The sequence below is a fragment of the Cyrtonyx montezumae genome, unplaced genomic scaffold, assembly GCF_038088225.1.
Source record: "Cyrtonyx montezumae isolate F1298 unplaced genomic scaffold, pur_monq_1.0 scaffold_3, whole genome shotgun sequence".
NCBI classification, from domain to species: Eukaryota; Metazoa; Chordata; class Aves; order Galliformes; family Odontophoridae; genus Cyrtonyx; species Cyrtonyx montezumae.
This window is the reverse complement of record NW_027072034.1, coordinates 62,495,106-62,518,356: the sequence shown is the minus strand read 5'-3', so window position 1 is coordinate 62,518,356 and position 23,251 is coordinate 62,495,106. Positions and strand designations below refer to the sequence as shown.

Sequence of the window (23,251 nt, the reverse complement as noted above, 5' to 3'; positions counted from 1 at the left end):
ACTTTTGGATATAGTTAGTCTAATTAGTGATTGTACCTGTTAGTGTGGATCTCTTTGCATCTTATGGCTAGTTTGGTACTCATTTGCCTTTAGATGACAGACCTGAATAGGTCTGCATTTCTGCAGTTAAAGCACTTCATATAAACACTTAGGACTTTTCAACCCCTTTTTTGATTAATCTATGTGAAAGAAATGCTCTGAACTTGAGAAGGGACTGGGTATGATCAGAAAATCTGTTTCCATCTTAGATGGTTGACACTAGTTAGGGAAAGAAATGTTCCCTCACTAGAACAGTGCATTTGCTTCCAAGATTTGAAATCTTAGAGACCTGATGTTTTTCCTAGGAGATCTGGAAACACGATCTTTCCATCACAGAGTTCAGTTATTCCTCTGGTTCTGAGCTAGCAGGAACTCTAGTTCTACATGGTGTTTACTGCACTGGTTGGTGCAGCTGGGAAGTGAACTGAATCCGTTCTCAGAATTTTTTAATGTGCGTTAGTAGGTTTATAAATGACACAACTTTTTTAAAGCATTTATCCTTTTGAAATTGCTTGGCAGACCCAGCAGAAGTCACTTAAGTGTTGTGCAGACCTCTGAAATCTAGCATGGAACTTCTGTCTTGAGCTGAAAGCCCTAATGGTTGCATGGCTTTTTTGAGGGAGTTGCTTGTTTTCTCTTGTTTCCCAGCTCTCATGTGCTGATTTTACAGTTGATGTGAATCAGCCCGATACTATTGACTTCAGGGGGACATGCCAGTTTGCAGTGGGGACTCGACTTTGTTCTGTGAATTCGGTAATCACACTATGAGAATTTCCCTAGATATTTGAACAGACAGGTGTTTTGCTGAATTGTTAAACCTGTTTCTTCAGCTCGCTGCTGCTGTGCACACTACATGAGGTGCGTGGGACAGCAGCAGCCAAGAGGCTGCGGGTGTGGGTGTCTTTTCTAAAGGTCTTTTGAAACACAGTGGTACAGGACACAAGCCCTCAGCATCCTGATGCCTGCTGCTATAGGCAGCAGCCTGCAGGCTGCCTTGAGCCGCCGCTGCGTTGCTGTGGCAACCCGAGTGTGCAGCAGGCCTCGGAGGCAGGCAGCTGTGGGGCTGCTGCGAGAACGAGAGCCACAGATAGTTAATTGGTTAATAACGTATCTCTGAAAGCTTACGTTCTAATTTCCCACACCTTGTCGCCTAGAAATCTGTGTTGGGACTCCTGAAAGCAGTTTGGAGGCCATTCAGTGTTCTCTGGAATTCATTTATTTTGGTGTTCAGTTTCTTCATAAAGGCTGACCTAAATAATTCCTTCCTCTCTTGTCCCATGCCACTTGTTTTTATTCCCTGCTTTCTCCTCTACAAGCACTTCCAGTTTTGCCTTGCCAGCCCGCTGTCCTTGGGGCTGTGCTCCAAAGTGATCATGGATGTGATCCTAAACTCTCAGGACTCCTGCTGCTAACTAAAGATAATTGAAAAATGTACTCTTGTTATTCCTGACCTTCAAGTTAAGTGAAAAAGTATCTTGAAAGTAAAAGCAACATCAGCTGGTGTGCAGGCCTTTCAGTTTGCACTGAACAGCACAGACACAAAGCGGAGCATTAAACCATCCCTAGGCTGGCATGGTGAATGAGAGCTGCTTTTCTGGTCTGCTCTGTAATAGAGGCAATACAACAAAAGAGCTTTTTCACCCCTGTGAGATTGAGAGCTCTTCAGACCATCCAACAAGAGCTTTCAATACAGGTAGAAGTCCTGCTCTTAGTCTCACTGACAAAGCTTCTGGTCCCCTAGGGAGCAGCTCCCAGCTGGATATGGTATGGTTCTCTGAGCTGCTTCTCACATGATTTCCATCACAAAGGCAGAGTTGCTGACTCTGATTAAAAACATACTTTCTCTAACAAATGAAAGTGAAGAATTGCTGCGATTTTTATTTTTATGCTACATCTAAATAAAATAGTACTTCCTATGCTTTTGGTTGTTGTTTGTTGGTTTGTTCTTGTTTTTAGACCTCTGGATGTGTAATAAAATCCAAGAGAAACTTTGAAGTTGAGCTGCTTGACCACTTAAACTCTGTCACTTTTACCTAAGTTTTCTTCTGAAAATGCCTACTGCTCTGTCATGTTCTGAGAAACCAGCATAAAGTGTACCTTCCTTTGATGTAATAGAAGTTTTGTGGGTAGGGTACTATAAAGTCTGACTGCTATGTCTTCCTTGGGTATCTGTAGAAATATATATATGCATTCAGAATTTCACTGTCTTTGCTTTTTATTTGAGCTCTTTTAATGAAAAAGAATGAAGAGAATGCCTGATGACTAACTTGGCAAGACATGTAATGTGTGTGCATGTTGTATTTCTAACTGCCTTACCATCTGGACTTGTTAGAAGCTTCAAATGGATGGCTTTGCTCAGGTGAGCAGACAGAGGAGGGGTCTGATCTATTGTGTGTGGCTCTGAGCCTGGCCTGTAAGGGGGGAAAAATGCCTTTGAGGGAATATTTTTGGGTTTCTGGGGGAACAGGGTAAAGGTCAACTTTTGTATGTAAGATTATTTGTAATAGCTTCTCTTCCAGAAGAGAAGCCAAAACGAATGTTGGATTTAGCTACCTTTCCTCTCCCCATTTCCCCCCTCCCCCCCCCCCCCCGATGGTTTGACAAACTAGTTTTGACAGGAATTAGGAGAGGGCTTGTAGGAAAAAGGGGGTCAAGGAGAATGAGGGAAAGCTAACAGGTATCTGTGTACACAAATTGAAGTGCCTTCTGAGGTTCTTCCTGAGATTATAGATCTTGCTGTGGGAAAGATGCTTCTTGCAGGAGTTCATAGGCTGTGCTGAAGCATAGAAGTTAGACTGTTACTCTGCCTATGATTATTATTTTTTTTCCCCAAACCCCTTTAGCCATTGTCTCTTCTGAGTATCTAAAACGCTGCTGCTTTTTCTGTACCCCTATCATTCCCCAGAGTCAAGATCAAGGTACTGTTTCTAGTACTGTTTACTGAAAATAAGTAGCCATGTCTTTCCCTCAGCTTGAAACTGTAGCAGCACAGATACACCCTAAACAACTTCTGCGTAGAAGCCAGAGGCGAGCACTGGTCTTACTGAGGAACAGCTTTTCTTAATAATTTTTCAAGTATTAAAACCTTTAGTTAAAAGCAGTTTCTTCAAGCTAGTAGAAAAATATCTCATTTGCCATTGAGGCATGGATAACACGTGTACGTGACGTGGGATCCCTAGGATTTTTTCCTGATTAAAAACATCTGTATGGACTGTGTCCTAATTAGCCAAGAAGAGTGTTTAAAATCTTGGCACATATTTCACACAGTGTTAAGATACTCTCAGGAGCTGTGTGTATTACCACCGGCTCTGGTGCCTGAATGACTAAAACTTACTGTGGTTAAGTCCAGCAGTTTCCTAAACGTTATAAAAGCTGCTGACAGACACAACCACATAATTTAAGGGATGGCTCAGAAACTCTGTAAGTTCTCTTTGTGTTTTATAGTCCGTTAGTTTGTAAGCTCCAAGGTGTGCATTATTCCTTGAGTTGCTGTGCTTTGCGTAGTGGCATCATGCTTAGTAAAATACAAACTTACCATCTGCATCTGAAATAGAATGGACTCTACAGCATCCCCTGCAAATGAGATTACTCTCTTATTTGTTTCCTGTGGCTGAAGGTATGCATTACCCTACATACCTTTTTGGTATTGGTTTTTGGTTGCTTTTTGTTTTGTAAGACTTTCCTGGAGTAAATCTTGTTCTATTATTAATATTAGGGTTCAAGAATATTCCAGATAAATGAAAGACACAAGCTTTTTCTTTTTTTCCATGACGTGTGTTAATTTCTTCTAGCCCTTGCCCAAAGTTTGAACTCTTAATGCCATGTTTGTTATATCTCCTTAATGGGGCTGTTTGTACTCAGTCCAAGCTACGTTTTGGTTCATAAATCACTGGTTTCTCAAATTGGCTGAGGACTCTGGCAAACGCTGTAAAGATTCCCGCAGTTGCCGTCTGTTAACAGTGCCAAGCTTTTTCCAGCACGTTTACTGAAGGCTAGCATTCAACGTGCAAATTGATGGAAGACAAAAGCTGTTTAAATACTCATCTGATGACAGCAATGTGTCTGGGGAGAGTGGTGGGCTTCAGCCCTGGCACGCTGCGGTTAACACTGCCTAGCCTGCCAGCACTATACCCTGATGATATATAAGATGATAGGTACCCTATTGGTTGTAGTGACCTCATCTTCACTAAAGGAGAATGGGAGTTAGCATCCTCTGAGGTGATAAATTCTATCTGAAGTTAGGAAGCATATTCTATCTTCCTCTTATGGACTATGCTATCTATGGGCTTCTTCACTTCTGAAAAAATACAGCAACACAAGCACTAAATGACATGTGAATGTTGAGTCCGTGACAAGACACAAGGTGTCATTTGGGTACATAATGGCTGTCTTCCTGTTCTCTGTAGAGGAGTAATGTAAGAGAACTGTCTGTGTTATCTCTTTGTTCTTGGGACACTGGACTTCCTAAGCTTTCAGTATTCTTTGTTAAGCTTTGTTCTTGGCCACCTGCTACTTAGAACTTGGCAAAACAAATAGTGCTAGTCTACGTTTTCTCTTGTACTTATTACTTTGTTTTGATTCTGTTCTTGTGTAATTTCCTCCAGGCACCACAGTTTCCTTTGATTTGGTTTGACTAATGCGTTCTTCCTTGATGATTCCTCCAGCTACTGTCAGTTTACAGCTGCGTGATGATTAAATGGAAACTTCATTTTGTGGGCCTAGTTGCAAACAAATTAAGTTACTTCCAAGTAAGAGTACAGTTTTGTTTGGTTTTTGTTTGTTTTTTGTTTTACAGTCTGTGTATAAAAGTAGCTGAAGAATAAAAAGCTTGGTAGTACAGTAATCTGTCATCTTTTCTCTAGTGCTCTTCATATGGTGAATTAAAATCCAGTGTTTGAGTACTGGACTCTGAATAATTGGCAGAAGCTTTTCTAAAAGGGCATTTTAAGGAAGAAGTGCTCTAGCTTTAAAGACCTCTCCTGCTTGATCAGGTTTTGATCATCAGCTGCCACTGCACCACCTTATTGTTCAGACTCAAGTGTTTCTTGAGGAGGAGTCTATATGTGTGTGGTTTGTGTGTGACAAGGAGGGCTTTGTGTTGAGCTAAGTTGTTTTTCTTTTTCTCACATAATATTTTGTACCTGTTACATTGCATACCAAACTTATGCATTCTGTAATTCCCTTGATCCAGGAGGAAATATACAGACTTAGTGCAATTGCAAGCTCCCAATATGAAGTACACAGAGTAATTTCATGGTAACTTCCACAGAAATAAGAACACGATCTTGGTCCAGAAGTCATAAGATATTATTTCCTATTGTGTACACTGGATCATGAATACTTAAAACAGGTCAGTGAGCTTCATGACCACTGTATTAAAGAAGAGAGTTTAATAAATAGGGCTTAATAGATGTAAAGGAGAATTATTCCAGCCTTTATTTTAGGCTAAGCTTAGGTAAAATCAGAGAGAAAGGCTGTGTGTAGGTGCAGGGGCAGCTGTTACCTGGGGAGGTGCTGGGGGACAAGAGGGGTTCCCTCTTATGCTCTCCTCAGGACTCTTTTGGCAGTTTGTTCTGCTTTACTTCTCTAAAAGCCCTACAAGAAGTTTCCTTTCTTGGTGGAGTGGAAAAATTTGCAAGCATGATTTGTAATGGAAATATTTTCACTATTTCTGTAATCTGAGGGACCATAAATGGTGTTACTTGAACTGTCATCTTTGCTTTGCATTTACTTTCATAATATAAACTTCTGCCATAACTATTCTGGGGTGCCACAAGGGTGTTTAAGACATACTGAGAACAGGATAGTTGTACACAAATTTGGGTCTTTTGTTAATCTGCAGATGTGAAAATTCACTTTATATTGCTGGGTTCACAAAGCTGTATCCTTTGAGAAACAAGAAAAGTTGGACATACGTTTGGATGTGGAGAGAGGGACAGAGAGATTCCTAGAAAGCAGCAGCACTGAGAAGTAGTGGAGGTGTCCTGGGGTACGGGTGTTGAGGTGCAGTTAGGAGGCTGTGGGTCTGCTGTGTGAGGCAAGGCCTGGGCTGAACTGTTCTAGACTCATAGCCGGGACCAGCAGCCACCCTGGGGCAGCTCAGGAACAGCTTGGGGAAGGGAGAGCATGTACCACATGGTGGGGAGATATGAGGGGGGAGGTGATGGGAGCCGGGTCAGGAACAGCCCTGCAGATGCACAGAAGAGAGAAAGAGGGGCTGCAGTTGCCTGAGCAGAGTTGCCACTGCAGCCCTTGAGAGCCCATGTTGGGATGAGTTGGATGTTCCCTGAAGTAAGCTGCAGCCCGTGGGAAAGGCCTGCACTGGAGCTGAGCAAAAGTGTGCAGAGGAAGGGCTGTCAGAGAGAAGCCATTATAACTGACAGAAGCCTTCATCCTTTATCCTCTTTGCACCACTCAGTCAATAGATTAAATTAGTTTTCCCTAGTCAAGTCTGTTTTGCCTGTGATGCTAACTGATGAGCAAACCCCCCCCCCCCACAATCTCTGCCTAAAAGCATTTTCATCTTATTTTCCTCCCTTGTCCCGTTGAAGAGGTGTAGTGACAGTGGCTGGGGGGTGACAGACAGCAAGCCAAGGTCAACCCACCTTGACAGGATACTGGAAATGGACAGCTGAACCTGTGCTGTAGTGGTGCAGACACAAATAGCTGTTGTAACTGCTCTATCACTCACAGCCACAATGGTTAAGGATACTCATATGCCACAATCTGTATTTTTAAAGGAAATTGGAGAAGTGTTAGAAAGTTGTGTAGAAGGGGCCACAGGAGCATTTCAGATGGAGCATGCAGTGTGTAGTGCCAGGCTTGAACAACAAGGAATGATCTTGAGAAGAAAACCAAGAGATGACTCGTTGATGGTATCTTTGTGTAAAGAGTATGGCATCCTAACGCAGAGCTGTGAGCACTCATGGCTGAAAGCCAGATAGACTCAGTGAAATGATAAATGGTGAACGCACTTTAACAGAAATAATGAACGACCAGAAGAAAATAATAAGAAGCAAATGACTCTTGATGTGTTCATGTCTTCAGAACAATGGTGGGTGTCCCAGATATGCCTAATGAGGGAAGGGAAATTAATTTTTGAACAAAGAAGTTCTGTGTGTCTGAGAGGCAAGTAGTAGGTCAAGCTGGACTGCTTTCTATCACCCAAAATAGGATTACACTCCTATTGTGAATTAGCCATATTTCTAAATATTAGTGATGAGGAGTTGTACTCACTTCTTCATACCCTCCGTAGCAATTGTTCAGTGGCTGATGTGGACGTAGGAAATCAAGTGTAAGATGAGTGTCCATACCATCTTGAAAACTTGTCTAAACCCTCTGGAACTTGAGATGCTTTTGAAAAATATATTAACATAAACCTGTGTAAAGAAATGTATTTAGTTGTTCCTGCAGGGCAGGAACACCCCTGAATCATGAGGGAATGCAGACTAGAGTACTTTCTTGAGTTTTTTGCCACTTTTTGCACATATGTTTTCCTGAAGAAACAGTATGTGGTATTCAGAAAAGAAGCCTGCTATGTAACAGAAACACAATGGAAATACAAGTCACCTGAATTGAAAACAGACTGAAACATTACCCCAGTATAAAGCAACACCTACTGTTTATATTGAACTTCTCATGCGTAAATATTACCATGGTATTGTTACAGAAAAATATTACGTGTGGTTTTTTTTGTTTGTTTGTTTTACAGATGGCAAGTCATAGGAAAATATGAATTGTTCAAGGCTATACACGTGGCCAGACAGGCTCTAAATCTTAGTCAAGTGCTTAGCGGACAATATCCAACCTGTACTGTATAAGGAAGTCTCAAAAACTGCTGAAACACTAATGAAAAGTACAAGTGTTTATTGCTGAACTGTTTTTTGTTTTTTTTTCTGTCCTCTTGCAGGTCATAAGGCAACTGGAATTTCTATTGAAACAGATAACAAAAACGTAAAAGCAGAGGAGTTTAAAGGTATAGTATGTGCATACATGTAATAAATATATCCAAGCTATTCAGACAGAAGCTGTGTAGTTAAGATTGTCTTCCTCTTTCCTTGTGAGGGGGGAAGGGTGATCTTGATAGTACTCTCTTTGTTGGCTGCTCTTGTAATCTTAGTTTTGTCCCCATTTTTAGTTGCTTACAGAGTCGGACTAAATGCTCTCTAGAGCTTCTTTTCAACCTCATCTATTCTGTGGTTCTTGTCACTTGTTTTTCAGTCCTGATAGCCCACTCTGTAACATTGGTTTTGTTTCCTTCCATGTAAAGTGCTGTGAAATGATGGATAAGGAAGGCATTAACCTTAAACGGAGATGTGAGGAGTTAGCTGATTTACCATTATTTTCTCTTTATTGTCAGTAGCTATAACTTATTGGCTGTTTTTAATATGCCAGTAACTTGGCTGTCTAAAATTGCATACCTTTTATCATGACTCTTATCATGGCTGGATGATGACTTCTGATCATCAGCTACAAAATATAAGGAGGCAGGGAAGAAAAACCTGATGTTTGCTGGGTAGATGAGAAAGAGATCCTAGTAGTGTGTAAGTATGTGAGGTATGTGGCTTATGCGGATTTCTGTTGTTTCATTCTACTTGGTTGGAATGCAGAGAGATGGGAATTTCAAATTGAAAGGTTTTTTGCTGAGCCTTTATTCATCTATGAGGTAGTGATGAAATATTTGAATGGTCTCTGAAGCTGTCAGCTCTCTATCCATATGCATGGCTTGTCCTTTGTTATTTTGGTATTCGTGTAAGAGATCAGTTTAACATAGAAATAAGCATAACTTTCCCTTTTTTTGCACTGAGGGAGAGTATGAGCAGAGAGACTTAGCTATTAATCTAAATGCAGCTGATCTGAAATATGTTTCTCTTTTCCCTTCCAATTTCTATTACTGTAGAGGAGGGCTAATCAAATGATTACCCTGGACCAGATATAAATCCAAAGTCACTGTTGTTCAGACCTCTCCAAGATCCCTTAGGCTTCTTACCAGGCTGATAGAGCCTCTGCTGTTGAACAGCTTCCTGTGTGTCTATCTTAATAAAAACCAAGTAGATTGTTTCTGGAAAATTCCTCTAACTGTCTGCATTAGTATGGGGGAAAAGGAGGAGAAGAGAACTATAAGTAATGAAGGCTTTTATTATGTTTTCTCTGTTGTTCTGTGTGCATTCCTATGCTCCCTTTTGTACCTTTTTTCTGGATAAGATTAGTGGGAGGGCATAAATACAAGGCTTTTCTGGAAAGAAAAAAAAGTGTGGCACATGAGACGGGGGCAGCTCTTTCAAGACAGAGGTGACTTGTTAAGCTGAGTACACTTCAGCTGATGCAGACAGCTCAGCCAATATAGACCAGCTCATGGGACCAGCCAACTGTCACAAGGTCAGTACCAAAAGAAAACTGAGTTTGAATGATGGCTTTTCTTTGTTAGAAGGATACAAAAACAGAATGGAAAGGAAACTTCTGCAAATCTTAAGATTCAGGAAGCCTCCACCCAGCCACTCAACCTGAAGTCAGGAACCTCGGGCTTCCTGAGTGCACGGCATGTTTTTGGAAGCAGCCAGTGCGTGTGTAACATGTTTCTGGCAAATAATGCCCTCTTGTCTCATTTTTTCTTTCAAGTCTGGACATTTTTTTCCCCATGAGAGATCCCTGGGGCTACCAGCCTGACCCCTTTGAAGCTTTTTGTTTCTTCACAGAACAGATCTGGCAAATGAAACTCTAAGCATGGGTGTCCAACATTTTGGCTTGCCTGGAATGCACTGACTGAAGAGGGAATGGTCTTGGGCAGCATATAGAATTATATAATATAATTATGTATATAAGTAACCAAACTTACTTTTAAAAAATATTTCTTTATTAAAACATAAAAAGAGGGCAACAAACACACAAACCTAGTGGGTTGGAAATGTGTGCAAATCTAAAGGGTGAATGTACAGATCTGTTGATACCCTGCAACTTTTTTTGATGAGATTGGAAAGGAAGATGCTGGTTAATGCAGATTGGTTGCACATTTTATCAGTAGATGTTTGCCCCCTGTAAACCTGGCAGGCATTGCCAAAACTGCAAGGGCTTTTGATACATGATACTGTGGCCTATATTGGAAGATGAGAAATCAAGATCAATAGTGTATTTGTTTCTTTCACAGAAGTTCCTGAGAGATACTAAATTTCACTTATTAATAGATTCAGAGACAGTCACACGTGCGGTTGGAGACGGTATCAGAGGAGAGAATCCAGTCAATTTGTATTAATATTTAAGGGTTATTTACTGGAGGGAAGAAAATATATTTATTTTCCAGCATACTGTTCCACAAACATGAAACTACTGAAATGCTGAGTTTGTCCAGATAACTCTCCTTTACAGCCTGTCATGCCTTCTCTCCCTCTTCAGTTCCCCCATCATATCTATAGGCTTGACCAGAGACCACAATTATGATGCAGGCTGCATATTAGAGGTGGCATATGACCATGCCACGCTGCAAGGGAGTGAAAAATAATAGTTGATCTGTTCCTCATAAGAAATACCAAATTTGTTCTGCTTCCTACCCGGTGATGGCAACTAGAGTGAAACAGCAATTCTTGAGATCTCAGCTTCTGTGAAATATCTGGAGATGCCTGCTATCTATAACGTGAAACTTCAGTAGACAGGCAGATATGTGAACAGGTTTTTAAACCTTCTTCACTCAGGAAAAGTAGGAGACTTCCAATGCATGGCTGCTGTAGCCCAGCGTGATATATCTGGATTCCTGTGGGTTCTTTGTCCCGGACTGAGGCATACAGGTGCTACTTTCCCATTTGCAGATTTGGTCAGTAGCAAGGCTCCATGTGCAAACCAGCAAAGAAAAAACACTGCTTTCAGCCACACACACATGTAATATAGTTGAAGCAAAGTGCAGACAGCTTAAGCCTCTTTCTTCCCCTTTAGAGAGTAGAGTTCACTGATGAAAGTGCTCATACAGCACTCTAGGTTCCAGAAGCACACATCCGTGCTCATTCATCTCCTGAGTACTGTCTCAGCCCTTAGCCTACCTGCTTCCCCTGCCCAGCCCTGGGCTTCCTACTTGCTAGTTTGCTTGGTTTAGGTTGTTGCTACCCCAGTATCACTATTACCATTGCACTGGAAAGGCCCTTGACTGGACAATCTTAATGAAGCATAAGCTTATCTCCTATATACCCTTAAAATAATCTATGTGAAATTGTAACTAAATATTTAAGTTATTTAGAATATCTAACCATCTTAATAGTGTGTTTTTCATTTGTATTATTACAGGTAAGCTACCAATAATGAATTCAGAGTCAATAAAGATAATAAATGGATGAGAGTCTGTTTTGTTCACCGACAAAAATATTAAAACATAAAATGAGGATAGTGGTATGGAATCTCTGCTCATCCAACATCTGAAGTTTGATCCCAAGGCCATTGAATTAAGAGGAAATTACTAGTTTCTATCTCTTCTTTGTACTTGTGTAGATCTGGAGAAGGTTTGATGGCATCATTTGAAATAGATCTGGCCCTTGCTGATTGCTCAGGCTCTTTTAAAGAGGAATATTAATGTCACAGAACCTGAATGTGTACCTCGCGCAATGCTGAAAGTTCTAACTTTCTCTTTTGCTCTTTGTTCTTTTGTGTTTGTTTTTGTCTGTTTGTTTTCCTTCTCTAGAGGCTATTCTTAGTTGCAAGCACAAATTTTCAAAAGGGATGAGTCTTAGAATAGAATGGAAGAAAATCCAGTCCCAAGCAGTTTCGTTTGTCTACTACGATGGTAAATTTACAGGTATAGTACTACAAGCTTAGACTAACGGTTTAATATGTCATTCTCTTGCACAGATATCAACTCTCCTCGGGCAAAACGTTATGATAATGAAAGAGGATGCTCTTGACTTTTGTCCTTTTGAGGAAAAGAATGCTTTCTCAAGGGAGAAAAAAACAGCTTTTGAGAAAATTTTCAATGTTTAGTCATGTTTTTAAAGAAGCTAAATATTACAACACCAGAGACAGAGAAAATTGACATTGCGTGTTCCTTGAGGGTTTTAAAAACTGAAATTACAATTCAAACATGAACTTGCATAAGTCTGTTGAAAGCTCTGCACTCCTATCCAACAAAGAGGTCTCAGAAGCCTGCTGTAGAGCTAGGGGCTTAGATATGAATAATGCAACTATGTTTATATACATAAAATATAAACTCAGCAGTACATTTTAAATTATTTGTAATCTTTTTCAAAAGTAGAATTTCTGTTTATACTTTGTTTAGAAGATTTACCTCTGCTTTATCTGTTGAAGAAAGCAATGTTCTTTGGTACTTTGTATGTGACAAGTAAAGCTTGAGAAGTAAAATAAGGCCACAGCAATTTTGTTAGTTTATAGAGTTGGTAAGATGTACTGGTCTTGTTGATGAACTTTTTTTTTCCCCGCATATGTTTCAGTTACAAAGACACTAGAACTCATTGTTCTGTTTGTGCAAGTTTAATTTCAAAACAAGCTATCGAATGAAGAAAAGCTCATTGTAGGAAAACTGATGGTCATATCTTTGCTAAATTCATCTTTTTTTTTCTTGCTATGTTAATATGTAAATTAGTTTGCTGTAATCTCACTCAGAATCATTTCTGTAAGAGAAGTCAGTGATTGCCATCTCTCCAAGTGGAAAACAATCTTCATTTTTCAGTCACATGACACAGAATAAAAACGTCTTCTATCTTCCAACTAGAAAGTGACACTTTGGAGTAACTTTTTTCTGGACTTGAATAGAGAAGTTTGTGGAAGGTTCTTACTGTCTTGGGAGAGGGATTACATATTGCCCTTTGGTGATAGGTATCTAGCACTGCATAAATGAGCAATAGTTCATAAACTGTGTGGGATTTTGGAACCAGTCAGTAAGAAACAGATATTTTCTGTAAGTGATAAACAGAAACCACTCTGTCTATTCTCTCTTAAAGGTGATCTTAAAGACCGAGCAGAGATGCTGAATACAGGAATCCGTATTAGAAATGTGACTAGAAAGGATTCTGGGACCTACCGCTGTGAAATCAGTGCAAGGAGTGAAGAGGGGCAACGACTGGGAGAGGCTACTATTACTCTCACAGTATTGGGTAAAAAGCAACTTTAGTACTTAGATTTCTGTAAATAAATTGAACGATGGCAAAGGGTGTTGCATGTATGATTGTCAGGTGGCTATTGGATTTTGGGTCTTTCTTGGGTTGGATAATAAACACATGTTCTTTCTTACATTCACGTTCTACAGTATTATTCAAAGAAATGCATACCTGTATCAGATAGTAACATAACTTAGTTCTTTATTGATATGAATGTGTGTTTTCACTGTCAAAAATTATCACTAAGTATGCTGATCAATATGATGACGAAATGTCAATTTCTACTAAAACTAAAGTTACTCAGTGGCTGAGAATCTGATCCTGTTTGACACTGGAAAGTCAGCATCTGTCAACACTTATCAAATATTCTAAAGCAGTCTCCTCCTGTTTTTGGAAGGAGAAATTGCTGCAGTGCCTGCATAATGCCAGGTAGCAATCTGTGGACTTTATTTATAGGAGGTGTGTTGTTTTTTATTATTCTTTATGGGTACTTTTCTTGTTGTTTTTTTTTTTTCCCCAGCTGGGGAAAGGATGAAAAAATGAATTTTGAGCCCATTCTTTTTCCACTATTTCTCCTACTCTTTCCGTGCCACGAATGGAAGAAGTAGATAATTTACTTCTTTTTTTTTCCTCATATGTAGGAAAGAAGTTCCTGCTTTTTTTTCAGTAAAAAATTAATTGATCTTCTGAAATTAAAAATAAAGTTTCAGAGTTCTTCATAAATGACAATAAATCCATACACTTCTGTATAATTCCAACAGTGAGGTAATATCACCTTTTCCTTCTTTCTTCCACTCTCTCAACAGATTTTAGTGTAGCTTCTTCATTTAAAATTGAAATCTTGGAGTCAAAAGAGAGTGGTGGGTGATTTTGTGTCTTGTGCAAAAAATGTTTTTAAAGTTTATGGAAGTTCAGTGTGGGTTTTGTTTTGCTTTTAGAATTGTTGCTTTCTATTTTAAGGTCAGACATGGAAAAATTATGAATAGTTGTTAAGATGTCACCTGTGTTTTTAATATGCCCTGTATTCCTCTTTGTTTTTCTGGTTTGGGTGGTTGCTGTTGTTTGTTTTTGTTTTTTAATTTAAACTGAAATCAGTAGTCAATTGCTTTTCATCTTCTACCTGAGATTCACACATTGGCTGTGATGGTGGCTAGTCTTGGTCATTCTTTCTGACAATTATGTTCCAAAGAACAGTAGAAGCAAAACCAAAATCTTTTTACTCTTTCTCACTTTTGTTTTTAAATACTAGTGAGGAAAAAAATTAATTCCTGGACTTCACATTCCCTGAGACATCCCTCCTGTGTCTGGGAGCAGGAGGCCCCACAGAATAAATGGGGTGGAACAAGATACCTAGAGTTTGGATGACTGTGTTTAGACTGAAGACGCAAGAACACAGCATGTGGTGAGGAAGCCCAGGAACAAACCTCTGCCTTTAGTGTTTTTGGCAGCTCACAGACCTCACGGTGTTCTTCAGTAGCAGAAATCTGCCATTCACCCTATCTCCAGAGCCCCTGTTTGTTAATGTCGTAGTTGTTAAGCATGTAGGCAGGTGTTCACCTCCTCAGTGACAGTCAAACAGTTGTGAGATAGCAAATACTGATAAGACTGTGTAACAAGTACATTTTTGTTTTCCAGTTCCTCCCACCACTCCAATATGTGTGGTACCAAGCTCTGCAATGACGGGAACAGTAGTGGAGCTGAGCTGTAAGGAAGCTGAGGGGTCTCCTCCATCTGAATATCAGTGGTACAAGAACGGTGTTGCGTTACTAGAAAAGACGGGAACAGGCAGTGCTAGAACAGCCAACATAACGTACACCATGAATAAAAACTCTGGCACTCTGGTAAGTGTAGTAACCAACTGTAATAAGCAGCCGTGAAGAAAACCAAATTTCTGTACAGTGGCTATATTCCAAGGCACAAGGTCTTTCTCAGAGATCAATGTCATGCTGAAATGTGATAGCAAATTTATAGGGTACAGTTTCTGCCTCAGACCAATGACAAAACATAGAGGTCGAGTGTAGTAGGCAAACTGGGTGATTTATAAGGCTGTAGCAATTATAAATGAGCAGAATCTAACAAATAAATGACAAATTTCACCTTGTTGGTTAGCCAGCCAGCTCCAGGTGAGAACGATCTCTCAGTATGTGATGGAGTTATATTTGTTACTGCCTTAAAATGTAAAACAGCAACTTCACATCCTTCAGTGGGATGCAGCACCAATGGCAGTACAGAACCTCTGCAGTCCAGTGTCATTTAAAGGCCCCAGTGCTGTACCTGTATAGTCAATGGGAGTGAGTAGTGGTAAGTGTGTTTCCTGCTACGTTCCATGTGAGAGCTGGCCATCTTTTTTTCTCAGCCCCTTTTCCCCCACCAAGCATTAGAGCTGGTCCTTGTGAAAAGGAGAAAATCACATACTACTTACCATGTGTTGTAAGCTGAGATCTTTATTTCTTTATTTATTTATAGAAGAAGAGTCATTTTAGGAACACTCTACTCTTGTAAATGATCACATTTGGAAACCAAAATGTGCCTTATCATTCAGAGGTGCTGTAGATATTCTGGCACACTGCAAACTGCTCAAAAACATTAATCTCTTCTTTAAAGTCATAGTTCTGATGTATAGGATACATTAAAGGGAGAACATCTAACGAATCTGATTATAAAAATAAGTATAGAGGAACACAGAAACTGATCTGAGGTCAGCATCTATTTTTTGCTTTCTCACTGTAGTTATTACATCAGAAATATTTCATAAGTAATCCAGTTCAGCATTTCTCCATTAGAATAATGGAGGAGGTGACATTTCTGGAGGAAAGCAAAAAAATTCCTTGGGAAATCCTTTGTACAATGCTTCGTGTATGCTCCATCTAGTAAAAATGCTTTTCTAAAAGACCCGTGTTCAAGTAGCTGAAGGGATATGGATGGGAGCAGGATCAACGTGAACAGGAGAGCACAAGTTCTCACTTTTCTTCAGATTCTCTGGGAAATAAATGTGTCAACGTCTCAAAATTTCTATACTGCAGTAAATTGCTTTTTGTTTTCCCATTCTGACAATGGTTTTGGACTCTGTCTTAACAGATATTTAACACTGTTTCAAAGAACGACACTGGAGAGTATTTCTGTGTAGCCTCAAATGGGATCGGATTACCTCAGAAATGCTCCATGAAGCGAATGCAAGTTGGTATGTGTCAGAATAAAGAGGGACAGAAAACAGTCTTGCATCTGAACTGATTTCATTGTGTGATACAGTTGAGAAACTAAGACCAGATTTAATTACAGCCTTTTATTTGATTATGGTATTACGGGGGAGGAATAATATTCATATGTTAGGGCACTTTATATGGAGTTAGGGAGGCTGCTTAAAGCATTCCTTTTTTTTCTCTTCTTTGTGTGTGTGTTGTCTCACTGTAGTTTATAGAAAAGCAGTTAGTTGGATGTATTAAAATTATTGTAGTATCCAGCCTTTAATGTTGCTCATCACTGAATGTGACAGGACCAGTGTCCATCTGAGAACCTTAATGCTTCAGAATGCTATTATGGATGCTGTACAGCATAATGTACCAGTCTACTGTTGTTAGTCCACACCAATGATCCTGCTGCCTTTCCTTTACTGCTTGTACTGCAAAACTGTAATAGTGGAAATATTCACCCAAGTGAATCATAGAATCATAGAATTGTGTAATTTTTTTTTCTTATTTTACATTCAGTATGTTGAATTTTAAAAGCCTTGCTATTTAAACATAATTTTAAAAAAATCTAATTTTAAATAACCTGGCAAAAGAGTTCTTCATGACAGATGTGACAAATCATCAGCTGTTGTAGGCTAACAGTTGTTTAAATAGACTAAGGAAATATACCTTGAATCTTTAGAAGATGTACAGCCTGAATAGTACTTACAGTGCATAGATAGAACAAGGAGTTTGTGTCTCTTGACCACTCTAATTCTTTCCTTACTTTTTGACTCAGAGGAAGGATTTGAAGTGTATCAAGCACTCCTGTTAACGTGGCTGTGATATAGTAATCCTTTTGGGACAATTTATCCACATTTGTGTGGTAGGTACTAATTTATAAAGCTTAGACCAAAGTCCATTCATAAATACGAAAGGTACCTGTAGTAATTAGGGGGGAAAAAAATCCATCCTTCAAATGTTTTTAAAACTTTAAATGTTGTATTTATCTTTTATAATTACAGATGACCTTAATGTAAGCGGTATCATTGCTGCTGTAGTAATTGTGGCTCTGGTAATGGCACTATGTGGCCTTGGAGTGTTTTATGCTCAAAAAAAAGGGTATTTTACAAGTAAGTACAGTAAAATCACTCTTTGGCTAAAAAACAAAACACAAAACAACTATATTTCTGCTGACTGTAACATGTATTTCTCACGTGTTAACTCCGTGGTACTATAGCTAAAGAGCAACTTCTCTGTGCATTTTTATTCAGACTTATGCTGCAGAGGATACTGTAAGAATGAGATGGAGGTGTTTGTACAGTTGCAGAAGGATAGCAGACAGCAATCTAGGAAAAGCAGCAAGCAGGGCCCTGGTTTCTAGAGTTTCTGCTGCAGTTTTGAGAGGGGATAGGAATGATATATGCTGCAAAAACAAGACGTACAAGGTTGCTTGTAATCTATAAAGGGTTTTTTGGAGCCCGAGTTTTGATGCAGGGGAACTAAGTAACTTGCTCCCTCTTCTGGTTCGTGGTGAAAGTGCACGTGGTGAAATACTGAGGATCACCTGGGAAAACCTTGAGCCCAAGCGATCTACCTCTCCATAGCACGTATATCAGCGCCTGTACAGTTCGGCGCAGCGATAAGGTTTGCAGATGTCAGTCTGGGAAAGACGGCTTCCCGAAAGTAACAGAGCTGATGTTAGCGTCCCTCTTCCTTACAATTTGAATTGTTGAAACCCACCTGATCTTCTTCTGTTCAAATTTAAACTACACTGAAATTTCACTTAGCAGCTGAAGCTTTGAGTAAATATGTCAAAGAATTTTAAGGAAACTACTCCTGTGCTCATTCTGCTTTTTCTTCTTTTTTTCCCAGAGGAAAGCTCTTCCCAGTAAGTACCTTTATATTTTATCCAAGTCACTGTACACTTCATTTACATGATGATGATTTAGTAACTGTGATGTTTAAGGACTTTCTCTCATACAGTGACATCTTTGAATGCTAAAATAAACCTGATCCAGCACACCAATGGATTTCCTCATTAGAACCAGTGTCCCAGTCAGAAAATGAATTATTACTGTGATATTACTATTTGTAGTTATGCTTTACATCCCAGACTCAGCTAGAGGCATTCTTTTTTCTTCCTCAAACTGGGTGAAATAAACTGAAGAAAAACTCTGTTTTAACATACTGTGCTGGTTATATTGATTGCTAATTAGACAAAGTGTACCTGGAAACCGTGAAGGGACAAGCTAGGGAAGGTAATTTGGCAGTTGCTCATGAGATCACCACAGCTGTCTAAAAGCATTAAGTGGATTTGTTACAGATTTTGTACTTCTAAGATGGAAAAGAAACTTAAGGATTGCTGGAGATCAGGACAAACATGTTCATAAGTAAAATTCTCAAAGGGCTAAACAAATACCTGTTTAACTTAATATCCTTTCCTGTTCTATTAACAGGAAGTCCAACTCTCAATCTACGAGTGAAAAGGTATTTTACTTTTAGTAGTGTGTGTCCATTGTCAGCATGTATTTTTGTTATTTAGTATGTAGATAAGAGGCCAACTACTTGGCTGTTTTGAGTGTGAAGGAGCAGTGTTAATGCCTTTGTCCATCAGATGCTCAGCAGATACTAATACTTCTGTCTTTTAATAGAATATTCTGTTTTGTGTAACAGTATAAGCAAACTTACAGTGTATCTAACAGTCATTATCCTTTTTGGTTTGCATGCTTGACTTTCTTCTGAAATGTAAGTTGTTAATGTGGTTAAAATACCTGAACTACTACTTATGTCACCTTGCTTGTTTCATTTAGGATTTCAAGCATACCAAGTCCTTTGTTATCTAGAAGATTTCAGCCTCTGTGAGGGACATCAAACAACTACTTGTTATACAAAAATATCATAGGGATTTTTTTGACCTCTACTCTGTAAATATTGTTTCCATGTAATATGCACTGAAAATAGAAATTGCTACTGTTTGCTACTGTTTAGATCTAGTCAACTTAATTGTATGTAAATGATTGCTTTTTTTAACCAACCACAAAAATGCTTAACTTAAAGATGCAACTAAAAGGAACAAACAGATCCATTGGTGTGACTTCTCATTTTGTTGATGTATACATGCAGCAATACGGGATTCATTCCTGCAGCTTGGAACAGTCTATCCAAATAACTTTCACAGATGACCCCTCCACCATTGTCAAGGGCTCAAACTCTCCTGCAGTGTTGACTCCATTCTTACTCATACATCAGCATTATATTAGGTTTGACAGAGCCACCTAGAAGTGCAAATTGAACAGACTTTAATTCACTGTCCAGGCAGGACAAAGCTGCTTGTAATTGAGTCCCAAGCATTGTTTTATTGTCTAATATAAAATGCCTACAGTATTTCTTTTACAAGGAAGTACCTCTTTCTGTAGATTGAATATGTTACTTGCATTATCAAAAAGATCATGCCAGTACAACTACAGTTGTAACAGCTGGACCCTAAATGTTGAAGTATTACAAATAAATAGCTGCTCAGAACCTCAAGTGTTTGTGTCAGTAGTTCTGTTACTGAATACTGATGCCCTACATCAGTAACAAGTTTCAGTTGCTCCTGTGAGAGCATCGCTTATACGTTCACTGATGTAAAATCAGAGTATGCAAAATCTATGCAGAATCTTGAAATGTCACAAACTCAGGAAAATAAAGTCTCTTCTGGATGTATCCACTCAGTTTTGTAACTTCTCAGCACTGAATTGTGGCTTACTTGAAGGAGTTCAGCAGTGAGATATGCTATTCAGGTACCTCAGTAACTGTAGTAGCTGACAATCAGAACCAACTAGAATCCCCATGCACATGAGAACTTGTTCACACTTCCAAAATGAAACTGAAACACTGCATTTATTAAGTTACAACTGATGCCATATTCTGCATCTCCATGGATGTATGCTGTTGTCTGGAGGGTGACAGGAAGAAATTACTTCGGAGTCTCCTCAAAGTTGGGCTCTAAAGGAGTAACAAGGAAGCAGAGAGAGAAGAGACATGTTAGTTTTCTCTTATTCCAGCCTAAAACACAACGTGATGTTCAAAGAAAACTAAATATTAAGCTACTCAGTAGCTTTGGTTTTGGTAGCAGTGGGGGCTATGGGTGTGTCAGCTCTAAGAGCTTAAACATACATTAAACAGCCAGCTCCTGCCTGCTCTGAAAAGGTCCTACTTCTGACCAGAGCTAAGCCATGCATGACACTGGGTGTGCCTCTGGGACAGCAGATTTTTTTAAAAAGGAAAAACTGCTGTGCAGCAGTCAGTGCAGGAGGTGCTCCAGGCACACAGCACATCTCCCTGCAGCTCAGGAGAGGCCCATGGTGGAGCAGGCTCTCCCCCTGCCGTCCATGGGTACTGTTTGCAGCAGATTTCCTGCAGCCAAGGAGGGACCCACAGAGCAGCAGTTGGTGAGGCCTGGAGGAGGCACAGTCCTTGGAAAGCCCCTGTAGGAGCAGCCTTGGGCTGAAGCTGCAGCCCACGGGGAGGAGCCCACAGTGGAGCAGAGCTGGGGGAGCTGCCACCTGTGGGGACCTGTGTGGAGCAGCATGGTCCCTGAAGGGTGGGCCCTGTGGTATGGAGCTGTGTTGGAGCAGCACTTTGAGAACTGTAGCCTGAGGGAAGCCCATGTAGGATCTGTTCAGGAAGGACAGTATCCTTTGTGAGGGATCCACAAAGAACAGGGGCAGAGCAACCACGGAAGAGCAGCAGAGATTAAATGTTATGGACTGACCACAGCCTTCATTTCCCATTCATTTGCACTGCTTGAGCAGAGGAGGCAGAAAAGGATGGACCAGGAAAGGGGGTCTGTTTTTGTACATAATTGGTGAGTGATCTCCCTGTCCTTATCTCAACCCACAAGCTCCCCACCCCCACAGAGCCTGTCTTCCTAGGCTCAATGTCACTCCTTTGTTTCTGATTCATTTGCACCTCTTTCACTAACTTTGGTGTCAGCTCTCACATCTTTTCCCCTCATTGCTCCTTTCACAGCTGCCACAGAGTTTTCTTTTTGCCATTTACTGAGTGCCTTAATACAGAGGTGCCACCAGTGTCACTGTGGGCTGAGCCCTGTGCTGTGCTGGGTGTGCTGCAACCATGTCAACAGCCCCTGGTGCCCTCACTGAGGCCACCAGCAGTACTTGTGCTGCTAAAACCCTGCCATGTAACTCAAGTCATTGCCAAGTCCCAGCTACCAGCTGCTTACAGCTTATGGGAAAGACAATTTACCACCCCAAGCTGACTTTATCAGATAAAGCTGCTTGTGAGCAATGGACATTTTGAGGTGTACTTGCTTAAGTAAGTAAAAGAAACAACAAGATGAGCCTGTCATTAACAAAGGTTAAGTTGCCTTTATGTCCTAAGGAAAACAGTTGGTGCAGTCCCTTTGCATTCCACATGAACCAATCACACCTAGCATTCTCACATTCAGTCTAGGTAATATAAAAGCATTCCAATACAAATCGAGAGCAGCTAACCACAACTCACCTCAAAATAACTGGAGACATAGATTTAGTATCAGTCATGCTGTAATCATGAATAGCTCTATGTTCACCTTCTGAAATCTCTGACTTTCCAGATGAGTTTATAAAGTCTACAAACTGCAGCCTGGATGATACACACTGGTTATCCACAATATACACACTATACACACACTACTACTCTGACTGCAAGTCTGGTCAAATGTCCATCCAAGTAAGTTCACATCTTCACTGGAAAAGTGAGGTTATTCACTGAGGGAATCTTACACAAAATTAATGGTTCCAACAAAAACTAAAAGGGAATTAACAAAAAGTCAGTTGGTGAGCGTGTCCTTTCTTCCAACCACAAGTTCAGGAGCATTGTTAACTCACCCTCAAATTTAAATTCTGGGAACTTGGTTAGATCTCCCTCCCCATACATCCGCTGAAGCCTAGCGAGCGATTCATTCATGTCTTTCTGGAACTCAGGGCCTACATCAACAGGCCCTCCAGCTTGCCTAAAAACAAACAGTGGCAATAAAAAAAGTTCTGATTAATAATTCAGTTCAAAAAGTTTGTATGGAAGTTCTACATTTTCATTGCAATTTATGGATTATCATTTTGACAATCAAGCAAATAATTCAAAACAGTTTCTAATGATGACACACCTTAAAGCCCTACTTACATTATAATTAAAGGTTCTCAGGGTAAAGAATGGGCTTTTTGCTGTGAATAACGAAGCTTCCAGCTACAGAAGCAGTCTCTGGAGACACAAAAACCATGCTGAGTATCTAGACTTGCAGGGCTCTGGAGTTTCATGCGTTCCAGGTGTGACTTCTTGACAAAAACGTCACCTGTACCTCTGCTATTTCTGAGTTCATGATCGTGGCTTGAATATTAAACAAGAAAAAAAGAGCAAGAAGCAGAGCCTCTGCTGCTCCCCGAGATATCAGCATGCAGCACAGCAGTGCTTGGTGGCACAGGAGTGCTCCTGAGGTATGCAGGATCCAGCCACAAAGTGAATATCTTTCAATGTGCGTCAAAAACCAGCACCCTTAACCCGCTCCATCATCTGCTTTAAGACAACTCAGTGTACTTACTTGCTTTTCGTGTTGTACTCCCTGATCTTGTCCAGGAAGAGCTTCTGAACCGGGTCAAGCTCTTTCGCCTTATTAAAAGCGATGGCGGTGAAACCGATGTTTCTCCGCAAGTGAGTGGAGACAGCGGAGCGAAAAAGGGAAGAAAGTCGCAGGATCTGATGCAGGATCATGACGGCACCGACGTTTACCCTTAGAACAACAGAACGAACGAATAAATCGCATAAACAACGGCGCTTTACCCCACCAAAAACTACCCTACCCCAACCCAGTGCGAAGCCGCAGTCACCTTGGGACGGTGCGCAGCGCGCATGCGCCGCCCTCCCGCGCAAGGCATGCTGGGGCTCCGCGGGGCCTACCTCTGCCTCACTCCGATC

At 40.3% G+C, this 23,251-nt stretch overlaps 2 protein-coding genes across 3 annotated transcripts in view; one reads left to right on the top strand and one right to left on the bottom strand.

Moving 5' to 3' along the window:
• The window catches only part of JAM2 (junctional adhesion molecule 2), a 32,771-nt gene extending 12,732 nt beyond the window's left edge, over positions 1-20,039 (top strand). For both annotated transcript variants that reach the window (XM_065741828.1, XM_065741827.1), the window contains exons 2-10: positions 7,949-8,014; positions 11,699-11,812; positions 12,972-13,124; positions 14,763-14,968; positions 16,206-16,308; positions 17,320-17,427; positions 18,170-18,185; positions 18,754-18,784; positions 19,108-20,039. In XM_065741828.1, the coding sequence (XP_065597900.1) occupies positions 7,949-8,014; positions 11,699-11,812; positions 12,972-13,124; positions 14,763-14,968; positions 16,206-16,308; positions 17,320-17,427; positions 18,170-18,185; positions 18,754-18,784; positions 19,108-19,140 (830 nt within the window). In that variant the 3' untranslated portion in view covers positions 19,141-20,039. The remainder of the gene's footprint in view (positions 1-7,948; positions 8,015-11,698; positions 11,813-12,971; positions 13,125-14,762; positions 14,969-16,205; positions 16,309-17,319; positions 17,428-18,169; positions 18,186-18,753; positions 18,785-19,107) is intronic.
• A 121-nt stretch (positions 20,040-20,160) lies between these two features.
• On the bottom strand, positions 20,161-23,157 carry ATP5PF (ATP synthase peripheral stalk subunit F6). The gene is made up of 3 exons (XM_065741825.1): positions 22,878-23,157; positions 22,171-22,295; positions 20,161-20,284 (listed from the first exon to the last, which is right to left on the bottom strand). Exons 1-3 carry the CDS (start codon positions 23,045-23,047, stop codon positions 20,256-20,258), a joined length of 324 nt encoding a protein of 107 aa, XP_065597897.1. The 5' UTR covers positions 23,048-23,157; the 3' UTR covers positions 20,161-20,255.
• Between the last annotated feature and the right edge of the window lie 94 nt (positions 23,158-23,251).